At 58.3% G+C, this 12,068-nt stretch overlaps 1 protein-coding gene across 1 annotated transcript; it reads right to left on the bottom strand.

Annotated features, from left to right (window-relative positions):
- Positions 1–57: 57 nt before the first annotated feature.
- PLA2G3 (phospholipase A2 group III) lies at positions 58–7,012 on the bottom strand. Its single transcript, XM_084867493.1, has 7 exons — positions 6,284–7,012; positions 4,466–4,598; positions 3,656–3,790; positions 3,122–3,387; positions 2,138–2,267; positions 1,908–2,024; positions 58–1,096 (listed from the first exon to the last, which is right to left on the bottom strand). The coding sequence occupies exons 1-7, from the start codon at positions 6,780–6,782 to the stop codon at positions 922–924; spliced, it is 1,455 nt and encodes a 484-aa protein (XP_084723619.1). The 5' UTR covers positions 6,783–7,012; the 3' UTR covers positions 58–921.
- Between the last annotated feature and the right edge of the window lie 5,056 nt (positions 7,013–12,068).

Here is a 12,068-nt window from a genome sequence, read left to right as displayed (position 1 = left end):
GGACCCAAGGAGAGGATGGACGGATCTGACAAGCACCAGGCACCCACTGGCCGTATACATGACACATGCCATCTCCTTTAATCGGCACCGCAGCCCTGAGTTGCGGTGTTGAGTCCCAGAGCAGCTCTTAGTCCCATTTCACAGGTGAGCAAACTGAGGCCTCCGAGAGGTTGCATGCGGCCTCGGAAAACCAGGCACCCGGGCACGGCTTGGCAGCGCGTTGGAGGGAGGGGGTATGGACGAGGTCCTAAGCGCTGGCCGAGCATCGGCTCACATAACCCTCAGCAGCCCTCTGAGGTAGGTCGGTCCTATGTATCCTGCTCCTTTTTAAGGAGGAAACCACGGCTCAGGTTCCGGGAGGAGGCCCCTTGCTCAAAGGCACGGGGGAGATTGGAATTCAGGGTCCGAGCAGAGCGAGAGGGCCAGCAGCCGTTCAGAGAAGGGGGTCTCCCGGGAGGAGGGGAGCTGGGAAGTCCCTCTCTAGTGCCCCCCTCTCCCTGCCCCCCGATCTTGGGTTCAGACGCAGGCACTCCTGTGGCATCCCTCATTCCCTGCCTGCTGCCTCCTCCCAGGACCTCCGAGGCTGCTGCCACGCGGGACCCCTGCCCCATTCCCATCTGGAGTGGGGTGCCCTGGCCAGGTCCCAGCCCAGGGCATCAGAATGAGCCTCCTGAATACCACAGTCCGAGCCCAGAGTGGCTGGCTCACCAGCCCAAGGTCACCCAGCACAGCAGGAGACACAGTCCGGTGTTTGGGCCTCGGCCCCCTCCTGAGAGCCCGGGCCACACGTCCGTGTAACGAACGCGTGGAAAAGAGGCCGTGACCCCCAGGGCCTAGCAAAGCCCCGGACAAGGTCCGGTTGGGGCCGTGAAAGCTGGAACCCACGTCGCTGGTTCCAGGATGTCTGCAGCTCCCGGGTCCTCAGGCTGCCTGGGTCTGCTGCAGGCACCGGTCATAGAAGGACAGGGGGGCTTTGGGGGGCTCCGGAGGCCGGGCCTGCCCCCCGCCCTCTGCGCCCGTGCCCCCGAGTCTCCTCCGCTGAAGTCGCTTTAAGTGCCGAGCGGACACCTTGATGGCCCTGGGGCCCCGGGAACAGCTGCAGGAAGAGAAAAGTGGGGCAGGCGGTCACCCAAGGACTCCGCCCTGCTCTGCGGGCACCGGAGTGGAGGGAGGCCCCGGGGGGCAGGGCTGGAGCCAAGGGGGGCGGGGGGGGGGAGTTGACCCTAGATGGGGGCAGAATGAACCAGCCGGGCTCCCCGAGGCCTGGGTTCGGCTGCAGGACCCTGGGCCAGGCTGGGCCCGTTCCCTCACGTGTGAAACAGGAAAGGTATCGCGGGCCGGCTTTGAGAGTCGAAATGAGATTGTGAGGGAAGCGAGAAGGGTGTTAACAACGTGTCCACGGGCCTCTGGCTGTGTGCACCTCCCACACGCCCCATTTCCTCGGCGTCTATAACCGTTTTTACAGATAAGAACACAGAGGTGTGCAGAGCTGACTCAACTCGTCAGGCCACATAGCAAGTCAATGGCAGAGCCAAGATGCCACCCAGCCCAGCTGGTGTGGCTCAATGGTTAAGCATCGGCCCACGAAGCGGGAGGCCACGGTTCGATTCCCAGCCGGGGCACAAGCCTGGGATGGGGGCTTGATCCTCAGCAGGAGGCAGCGGACCCATGAGCCTCTCTCATCCTTGATGTTTCTATCTCGACCTCTCCCTTCCTCTCTGAAATCAATTTAAAAAAAAAAAAAAAGATGCAACCCATATAGGCCAACTGCAGTGCTGAACCCAGGCACCAGGGGGCAGAGGGAGGACAGGGGCGCTCAGAGGGCCCTGACCTCTGCCCCAGGTGCCCGCGGCGGGCATAGGCTACCCACCCTTCCTCCCCTCCCTCCTGGCTCTGCTCCCACGTACTCTGGGCTCTCGGCGCAGTCCGGGGGCGGGGCCAGCTTGAAGCAGGTGGTGCCCAGCAGTTCCCAGAGCAGGTTGGCACCGGTGGGTGGGCTGTGGCGCCGCAGGGACCGTGCCAGTCTGAGGGCAGAGACGGGCTCAGGCTGGGGAACGGCCTCGCCAGCCAGGGGCCCCCTCCCAGCGCCCGGCAGGCAGCGAGCTGGCAGCCCACCCCAGGCCGGAGCAGGCCTCACCGGCGGGTGCAGTTGCAGTGGAAGAGGGGCTCCGGGGCCCCGTTGAGCAGCTGGAACTTGGTCTCCCCGGGCCCGATCCGGTGCTCACACTCGTCCAGGTGGCGGAAGCTGCGGCAGGCCTGGCGGGCGGCTGGGGGCGGCGTGGCGGTGAGGGAAGCCCAGTCCCCCAGGGGGGCCGCTCAGGGGACCCCCCACCATGCCCACTGCCACCCAGGAGAAACACCAGCACATGGGCTCAGTCACACACAGTCACACACACGCACACACACTTACACACACACACACACACACACACACACACACACACAGTGTGGGGGTGTCCAGAGCGCTCATGGTGATCAGAAAAGGCAGGCGTGGCTCAGTGGTTAAGCATCGGCCCATGAACCAGGAGGTCACGGTTCGATTCCCAGCCGGGGCACAAGCCTGGGATGCGGGCTTGATCCTCAGCAGGAGGCAGCTGACCCATGACCCTCTCTCATCCTTGATGTTTCTATCTCGCCCTCTCCCTTCCTCTCTGAAATCAATTAAAAAAACCCTAACCCTAACCCGCAGGCAGAGGCTGCTGAGCTCGGCTGGGAGAGAGGGAGGGCAGGAAGGGACAGCGCTCCAGGCAGCAGAAGGAACAGCATGTGCAAAGGCCCAGAGGTCGGAGAGAGCACGTTGCTTTTGAGGGACCACGTGAAGCTTGTGACACTCAAGTTTCGACGGAGGAGCAGGTGTCACCGAACCCGTGCCCGAGGGCCCGAGGGCGTCCAGACATGGTCGGTTCAGGGGACAGGAGGCAGGGTGGGGGCTCAGAGGGCAGTGACACTGTCCAGTTGGAAGCTTATGGGAATCCCTCCGGCTGCGGTGAGGGAAGGAGAGAGACCCCGGGAAGAGTGTAGGGCAGGAAAGGAAGTAACACAGGGGGCCCCCCACACAGGCACAGAGGCTGGGACACCTCCTCCCCTCAGGAACCGCGCCCAGGTTAGGTTCTGAGCTCACCCTGAGGCTTCAGGCCACGGGGAGGCCCCTGAGGGTTCGGATGGGTGACCCCGGGGGCCTGGAGGGCGGCGGCATTGCCTTTGCTGGGGAGCCGGGGTCCTTCCCGCTGCGGTGGCCACTTCCGAGGGCATTGCTTCTGTCCTGGCTTACTGGGGGCGGGGCTGGGGGCGCTGGGAGGCAGGGCCACGGCTGGGGAGCTCCAGGAGGCATTGTAGGGGGTCTTGGGCTGGAGACGGGCGAGGGGGATGGAGCCGTAGGCCCTACACCTAGGAGGTGGCGATGGATGGCAATTGGTAACCCAAAATCTCCCCTTCTAGAAGCCCCCCCCCCTCATCTCCATGGAGACCAAGGCTCGGTCAGCCCCACCCCTCATCCCACTGGGTTGTGTGGGGCACAGGAGGGAGGGTGGGGGATGTTTGCCTCCTGGGCCCGCCCAGAGGAGAGGACAGAGAGAACCAGGCATCACCCCCTGGAGGACAGACAGACAGCCCCCCCCCTGCCCCGAGAAAGGGCTCCGAGCGGGCTGACACGTACCCGCCCCACCAGTACCAGGCCACGCACGCCTCCTGCTCCTCCAGCACAAAGCAGGGGGTCTCCAGCACATTGAAGAAAGCCACGCCCACGAGGTCCGAGACGGAGTCCTGCTGGCTCTGCAGGCACTGCCGGAACCTGCCACAGAGCCAGAGCGGGCACTCAGGACCCCGGGCTCCTCCCCAAGCCCACCGGACACTACCGGCAGGTGGCGTGGGTCCAAGAGTTGCTTCCCTAGCCCGGGCAGTGTGGCTCAGCGTTTGAGCAGCAACCTAGGAGCCAGGAGGTCAGGGTTCAATTCCCAGGCAGGGATCCTGCCCGGGTTGCAGGCTCCATCCCCAGTGTGGGGTGTGTAGGAGGCAGCCGATCAATGATTCTTTATATATATATATTATTGATGTTTTTACAGAGAGGAAGGGAAAGGAGGGATAGAGAGTTACAATAGAAACATCAATGAGAGAGAAGCATCGATCGGCTGCCTCCTGCACACACACCCCGCCCCCAACTTGGGATGTGCCTGCAACCAAGGTACATGCCCTTAACCGGAATCAAACCTGGGACCCTTCGGTCCGCAGGCCGACACTCTATCCACTGAGCCAAACCAGTTTCGGCCAATCAATGATTCTTATCATTGATGTCTCTCTCCCTCTCCCTTCTCCCCTCCTCTCTGAAATCAATAAAAACATATATATTTTTAAAAACGAAGAGGTCCTTCTCCACTCAGCCCTCAGCTTTCCCACTTGCAGGGGCGTCCCGGGCTCTGGAACCCCAGGAGCTGAGGAACGCCGCCCCAGCCCCGTGCCCACCGCCTACCTGGCGTCGCAGTCGCAGTGGGAGATGGTGTGGAAGCGGTAGTTCTGCATGCCGTAGTTGTACTGGAAAGCCGCGATGGCCTGTGGGCAGTGGTCATGCTCCCGGCAGCAGAGGTCGGGACCTCGGAAGACACCTGTGGGGCGCGGAGGGGGCACCAGCTCAGCAGGGTCCCAGGATGTTGGGACCAGAGACCCGGTGGCCTCAGGTGAGTCAGTCTCCCTCCATGGGATTCACAGTTTCTTTTTTTAAAAATTTATTTAATATACTAGAGGCCGGTGAGTGAAATTCGTGCGTTCAGGGGGGTCACTCAGCCAGGCCTTGGGAGCCCTATATAATATAAGGGAGCCCTTGAGCCCTAACAGGTTTGGCTCAGGGGAAAGAACATCGGCCTGCAGACTGAAAGGTCCCGGGTTCGATTACTGTCAAGGGCATGTACCTTGGTTGCGGGCACATCCCCAGTAGGGGGTGTGCAGAAGGCAGCTGATCGATGTTTCTCTCTCATCAATGTTTCTAACTCTCTCTCCCTCTCCCTTCCTCTCTGCAAAAAATCAATAAAATATATTAAAAAGGGAGCCTTTGGGGGATGTCCGACTGATGGCAGTTGAACATCCTTAGTGCTGCTGCTCTTGCCAGTGGTGAGCCCGGCTTCTGCATTTAGCGTCTGCCCCCTAGTGGTCAGTGCACATCCTAGCGACTGGTCGGTCTGCCATTTGGTTGATGTGCACATCAGCCTTTTATGATATAGGATTTTTACTGATCTCAGAGAGGAAGGGAGAGGGAGATAGAAACATCCATGATGAGAGAGAAAATCACTGATTGGCTGCCTCCTGCACGCCCCCTTCAGGAGATCAAGCCCACAACCGGGCATGTGCCCTTGACTGGAATGGAACCCAGGCCCCTCCGTCCACAGGCCAACGCTCTATCCACGGAACCACACCAGCCAGGACAGGACTCACCATTCCAAAGCTTTACGAGAGCACTCAGCCACAGCATGGGCTGTGCAACCTCAAATGCAGGGCAGCCTGCCCGGGTGCCCAGGCCCTCGGAAAGGTCCGCCTGGGAGGAACTGTGGGGGCAGACCCACCTAAATACCACGGTGAGGCCGTGAACGTGTGCGGAATGGAATGACAAACAGGCAGGGTGCAGCCTTGGGTGCTGACACGGCGAAGCACTGCCAGGAGGCCAGCCTGCCCCAGGAGGCCAGCCTGCCCCAGGAGGCCAGCCTGCCCCAGCTCGGACGCCAGGGCCTCCCCCAGCCCTCCGCACACGCCACGGGCAGCTGTGCTGAGGGTGCAGAAAAGCCATCTGGGCGGTCATGCCTCCTGCTGAGCGTTTCGCAAGAGCCCGGCTTCCCACACCCACGCTGGCCGCAGCCCGGCCGGCCAGGTGTCCCTTCAGGATCCTGGCGAGGGAACGGGCTTGCAGCGCGTGGACCTGCTAAGCTGGCCTGTGAACCCAGGCCCGTGGGTCTCAGCGTCCGCCCCCCTGGCCACTCTGTGGCTTATAAAACCTCCTCTTAGGACGTGGCCATTTGGTCCGGCTGACCCCGGATCCAGCCCGGCCTGGCCCCTCCCCGATGGTGATGATCAGGGACTCCCCGGTATGAGTGGGACCTCTCCCATCTATGACCCCACGGAAGCCTCCCCTGATGGGACGTGGGGTCGCCCTCATTTTACAGAGAAGGTCTCTGGGGCTCAGAGTGGCTAAGTCACTCCCTCGGGGACACACAGCCTGGAAGAGTGGAGGCCAGGGTGAAACCCTGAACTCCCCCCAGCCCAGCCCACAGCCCACAGCCCCCCACACCCCCGTGTGGCTCACCCAGCTCCGTGGAGTTCCCCGCAGAGTCCCCGAAGCCACACCACAGGGTGCCGGGCATGGTCCAGCCTCTCTTCTCCCGCGGCTGCCCTGCCGCTCGCTTCTCCCTGCTCACTCCTGCCGGCCCCCGGGCGGTCACCGGCGGGCAGGCCCCCCGCCGCCGCTGCAGGGCGGCCAGGGCTCTCCGCAGCGCGGGGCCCGGGCTGTGCACGAAGAAGCCCGGGGAGGTCTCACTGGCGCAGAGGGCGCTGAAGGCTGCCGTGAGCTCCGGCTCCTCCTGCCGGCGACAAGCCCGCAGCCTCCCGCGCCCATCCCAGCGGGCATGGACCACGGCCAGGCCCCGCGCATCCCTGCCCAGGAAGCTGAGGGACCCCCGGGGGCCGCCGGGGCTGGGCCTGGCCAGGTGGCAGGAGGTGCTGTGCCAGGGCAGGGCACAAGAGCCCTCCAGGGCAGCCCCCGCGAAGCTCAGCACCCCCAACAGTCCCCCCAGAAGCCTCCTCATCCCGCCCCGTTAGACAAAGCCCCCGGGAACGGATGCCCGGACCGCCGGCCGGCCCACGAGGCAGCGGCGGCGGCGGCGGCGGCGGCAGCAGCCCAGGAGCCCAGGAGCGAATGGAAACGGTGCCCGGCAGACCCGGTGCGGCCGGCGGGGCCAATGAATGGAGCTTTGGGAGGGGGAGGAAGGAGGGTGGCGTATGGGGTGATCTCAAGCTTGTAACTGAATCCACCCGCTGGACAGGCCGCTGATTGGCTGAGAGTGCGCGCGCCGAGGCCCACGCCCCCACGCACCAGGCTTTCTCGGTGCCATCCAGTCACCTGCTGGCAGCCTGGACCGGGACTGCGGAGCCAGAGCCCAGGGCCGGGGGGCGGGCCGGGAGAGGTCTACACCTCCTCCCTGGGGAGGGAAGGGTCCGAGGAGGAGGCTCCTGGAACTCATCCTCATCTCTCTCCCCCAGCGGTGCTGCCATACACCTGCCCCGCCTCCATGAAGCCGCAGGGTCATGATTGGGTGAAAGAGGTGAGGGCAGGCCTGAGGCTCTGTGGTCACAAACTCACCCTCCCCTCCACCATCTCCTCCCCCGATCCCTCCCCCCGCCCCAAATTCTGGGAAAAAGGCAGGTGTGCCCTGGCCTGGCCACCTAGGGTGCTCCCTCCAAATCCCGGTTCTTAGAAAGGCGCTTGGCATAGCCAGGGGTCAGCGCCCCCGGGATTCCTGCCACCTGACGTCAACCTATGAACCAGGAGGTCACAGTTCAATTCCTGGTCAGGGTCCACGCCTGGGCTGTGGGCTCCAGTCCAGGCATAGGCCTAGTTCAGAAGTCACTCTCTCCCTGACCGGTTTGGCTCAGTGGATAGAGCGTGGGCCTGCAGACTGGAGGGTCCCAGGTTCGAGTCTGGTCAAGGGCATGTATCTTGGTTGCGGGCGTATACCCAGTGGGGAGTGTGCAAGAGGCAGCTGATCGATGTTTCTCTCCCATCGATGTTTCTAACTCTCTATTCCTCTCCCTTCCTCTCTGTTAAAAAAAAATCAATAAAATATATTTCACTCTCCTGGTCTAATAGACAGTGGGTAGAGAGACAGCCAGAGCAGGACATGAGAGCTACGTGGGGCAGGGCTGATGCTCTGAACTTGAAGGGACTAGGGTCCCCAGAGGAGCAGAGGGTGGCCCAGGAGCCTGAGGCTGCAGCCACCTCTGTCCCTGGACTGTGGCCACCTTGGGGGTGTAGCAGGCATCGTGTCCCCCAAGGGACAGGGGTGGTTCATCCATCAGGAAAGAGCTATGTCCTGCACGTGTTTCTATGTCCCAAAGCCAATGTATCATTCAGCATCCCACCATCAAAAAAAGCTGGTGTGGCCCGGCCAGCAGGGCCCAGGGGTTGAGCCTCAACCTATGAACCAGGAGGTCACGGTTCCATTCCTGGTCAGGGTCCATGCCTGGGGTTGGGGGCTCAATTCCCAGTAGGGGGCTTGTAGGAAGCAGCCGATCAATGATTCTCTCTCACCATTGATGCCTCTCTCTCTCTCTCTCTCTCTCTCTCTCTCAAATCAATATATATATTTTAAAGAGGGAGAAAGCAGGAGTGCATAGGAAAAGCCTTTAACACTGCTGCAGGTCTGACATCTATGGGGAGAGAGGAAAAGGGGAGGAGAGCTGGTACCCAGGTATGTGCCCTGACCGGGAATTGAACGGCAATCTCTTAGCTCATAGGTCAGCACTCAACCCACCGACCTACACTGGCCGAGCCCCAATTTAATAGTTTTAGTATGTTCATAGTTGTGCAACTATCGTTGTGGGCACTTGCCTGGGTTGCAGGCTTGATCCCCACTAGGGGGCATGCAGGAGGCAGCCAATCAGTGATTCTCTCTCATCATTGATGTTTCTCTCTCTCTCTCTCTCTCTCTCTCTCTCTCTCTCTCTCCCTTTCTTTCTGAAATCAATTAAATATATATATATATATATATATATATATATATATATATATATATATATATATATATATATATATATATATATTTAAAGGGCTCAGAGGGAGATGTGACTGCAGAATGTGGCCCCTGCTAGACTAAATAATAACTCCCCCACATCTGCTAGTATAGCCAAGGACTCAGGTTTCGGAAGCACAGTTATAACTGTGAATTTGCCCAAGGTCAATGGCAGAGGGGAACTGGAGCTAGGACCAGGCCTTGACCCTCTTGACACCCAGGATTCTCCTTGCTGCTCTGGGATTGAGACTAGAGGCCCCGAGAGCAGCCCGTATGCCCCCACCGGGAGATGGAAGCAGGGCCCTGCCTGAGCTCTCAGAATTCGGTCCAGTCTCTGCTGCCACCTAGTGGGCACCCAGAGCCGGGAAACTCCTGTGCGAGGAACGCTTTTGGCCCCTTTCCTGGTCCCTTCTTGCACCTGCCTGGTCTTTCTTGTCTGCCCTCCGACTCACTGTCTGATCCGGACAAGCCCTCTGCCTCTCTGGCTCTCAGTTTTCTGTCTTAGGACAAGGGTTCTCCAAAGAGCCACTGTCCTGATGGTTCCAAAGAACACAAGCCCGGCCAGGTCTGTCCCCTGCCCCTCTCCTGGCCACCTGGTTGAAGCCCATCATGCCCTGCAGGATCTGAGCTTGGCTGACCTCCCCAGCTCCCCACGCCCCTGCTGCAGCCGCACAGAGCTACTAACTCCTCTTTCCTCCACCACCAGGCCCTCCCAGGCCCTTTGCACATGTTATGCCTTTTCCCTAAAACACTCTTCCCTCCCCTTCACCCGGCTTGTTCGGTTTAATCACCCCTTTCAGGAAGCCCTCTTCCCTGACACCCCCAATCCAGGGTGGGCAAGCGTCCTTTAGGTCCCCCTGAGGACTGACTGAAGTCTCAAATGGGATATGGCCCTGCAAGGAGTCAAAGATCAGCCCATTCAGGTGAGGGGACTGGAGAAGGGGGCACAGTGGGGAGCCCTGGGCTCAGGGTTCAAATACCCGATTTCCCGCCCAACTCAGCCAATGACTCCACCTCTCCGAGTGCCTATTTTACATGCGAATAAATCAGATCCTGTCCGCCTGGGCACTAAACAAAAGAACTCTGTTGTGCCGAAACCGGTTTGGCTCAGTGGATAGAACGGCAGCCTGGAAGTCAGGCTGGTTGACTCTGCTCCTGACCCAAGTGAGCCCCTGCCCTTGGTCAGCAGCGCCACCCTGTGGACAGTGCCCTGGGGTAGGTCCCCCGTGGAGCGGGGGCAGAATTTAATGGACCCTGAGCTATCCTGGGTCAGAAAGCTTGACCCCAGTGGCCTGTGGCCTAACCTTAGGACCCACGCACAAAGAAGGAGAGGAACCTGAGGCCCAGGGTTAGGTAACGCGCTTGAAGGCACGCAGCAAGGATTCGCACATTTGCCCCAGGTTGGGTAATCAATGAGGTCATGATCCTAACCAGCTCAGCTCCTCCATGGAAGGGATGGGGCTGAGGAGGATTAGATGGTGCTTCCTTCCGTTTATTCTCCCTCCTGTCTGCACACGTGGTCTTTTTCTCTTTGAGCTTCTTGTATGGAAAAGGACAGACTAACCCCAGAGTGGGGTAGGATGGGGGTGGGGGCAGGCCAGATTTGGAGATCTGAATGCCTCAGCATGGACTTCCATATCTCCCTACCCCAGACCCTTCCTTCTTTTCTTTTTCTTTTCTTTTCTTTTCTTTTCTTTTCTTTTCTTTCTTTTCTTTCAAAATATATTTTTATTGATTTCAGAGAGGAAGGGAGAGGGAGAGAGAGAGCGAGAAACATCAATGATGAGAGAGAATCATTGATTGGCTGTTTCCTGCTTTCCCCCTCCCTTCATTGGGGATCCAGCCTGCAACCTGGGCATGTGCCCTTGACCGAAATCGAACCTGGGATCCTTCAGTCCACAGGCCGACACTCGTACCCACGGAGCCACACCTGCTAGAGCCTTTCCTTCCTTTCCAGCCCCATCCCTTTGCCCATCTCTTCACAGACCCCTGGCCCAAGGTGGGGAGGTGGCAATTCCACAGGAGCAGATTTTGTAGGCAGATTCCAATCTTGAGACTGTTACCAGCCATGTGGATGTTGGGGATGTTGCTTAATTTCACTAGGCCTCTTGCTCCTCATAAGTAATAATACTTGCTTCACAATTTGGGGTGAGGGTTAAATTGCATAAATCCCTGTGGCACATTAATGAACATTCAATAAATATCAGCTGTTAGTATTAGTATTAAAGGAGTAAGTGGGGCTGAAGGCAGGGGGTAGTTTAGGGCTATGCCAATGAGAACATTCAGATGCTCAGAGCAAGCAGGGAAAAGAATCAGAACATTGCTACTTACTTTATTTTTCCCCCACTGGAATAAATATATTTTTATTCGGCACAATTTGCTGTAGGCATCAAATAATATGAAATCCATGCTGGGTTCTAGAGGACTAGATGCAAACCTCACCAACAGGGTTCCTGGGGCCTGAAATTACCTTAGTGTACTGAAGCAGAGAAGATATTTAATATGTGTTTGAAGCTGAAGTTCTCCCAAATGTGTCAGTTCCAATTCTGTTATTTCTTGGGAACGTTTATAACAACAAGAACATGCAGAAATAAGCAGTGCTGATTCCCCTACATGAACGTTTCGTAAATGTGGTTATCACTTTCCAGAAGAAAACACGAGAATGGCCTCGTTTCTGACAAAGGAAAAGTTCAACTCTCGCCTTTAGTCTGTCTTATAAACCCAAGGAGCAAAAGGGAATATAATCAGCAAATTTGTCTTTCAAAACTTTATTTCAGAGAGAAAAGGAGAGGGAAAGAGAGATAGAGCCGAAGCTGGTTTGGCTCAGTGGTAGAGCGTCGGTCTGCTGACTGAAAGGTCCCGTGTTCGATTCCGGTCAAGGGCATGTACCTTGGTTGCGGGCACATCCCCGGTAGGGGGTGTGCAAGAGGCAGCTGGTCGATGTTTCTCTCTCATCGACGTTTCTAGCTCTCTATCTCTCTCCCTTCCTCTCTGTAAAAAATCAATAAAATATTTTTTTTTTAAAAAGAGAGAGAGATAGAAATATCAATTATGAGAATCACTGATGGGCTGCCTCCTGCAGGTCCCACACTGGTGATCGAGCCCGCAAGCCGGGAATCAAACTGTGACCTCCTGGTTCATAGGTCGATGCTCAACCACTGAGCCATACTGGCTGAGTAGCAAGTTTGTCTTAATTGAAGCTTATGGCTGCAATGTCTGTCCATAATTATTGTACTCTGTGACTTTTTTGAAGAAAGTAACAGCTCAGGCAGAAGTTTCTAAAAGTATACTGAGCTAACTCAG

The sequence above is a fragment of the Pipistrellus hanaki genome (genome assembly GCF_964339955.1).
Source record: "Pipistrellus hanaki genome assembly, chromosome: 19".
Taxonomy (NCBI): Eukaryota; Metazoa; Chordata; class Mammalia; order Chiroptera; family Vespertilionidae; genus Pipistrellus; species Pipistrellus hanaki.
This window is presented reverse-complemented; position numbering and strand designations above follow the sequence as displayed.

What these genes read in the sequence shown, in the direction of transcription:
- PLA2G3 (XM_084867493.1), bottom strand. Translation starts at nt 6,782, where the DNA reads ATGAGGAGGCTTCTGGGGGGACTGTTGGGGGTGCTGAGCTTCGCGGGG. An exon ending in GGGGAACTCCACGGAGCTGG is followed by an intron (nt 4,599 to 6,283) that starts GTGAGCCACACG and finishes CGCGCCCCACAG; the next exon opens with GTGTCTTCCGAGGTCCCGAC. An exon ending in GACTGCGCCGAGAGCCCAGA is followed by an intron (nt 1,097 to 1,907) that starts GTACGTGGGAGC and finishes CTCTTCCTGCAG; the next exon opens with CTGTTCCCGGGGCCCCAGGG.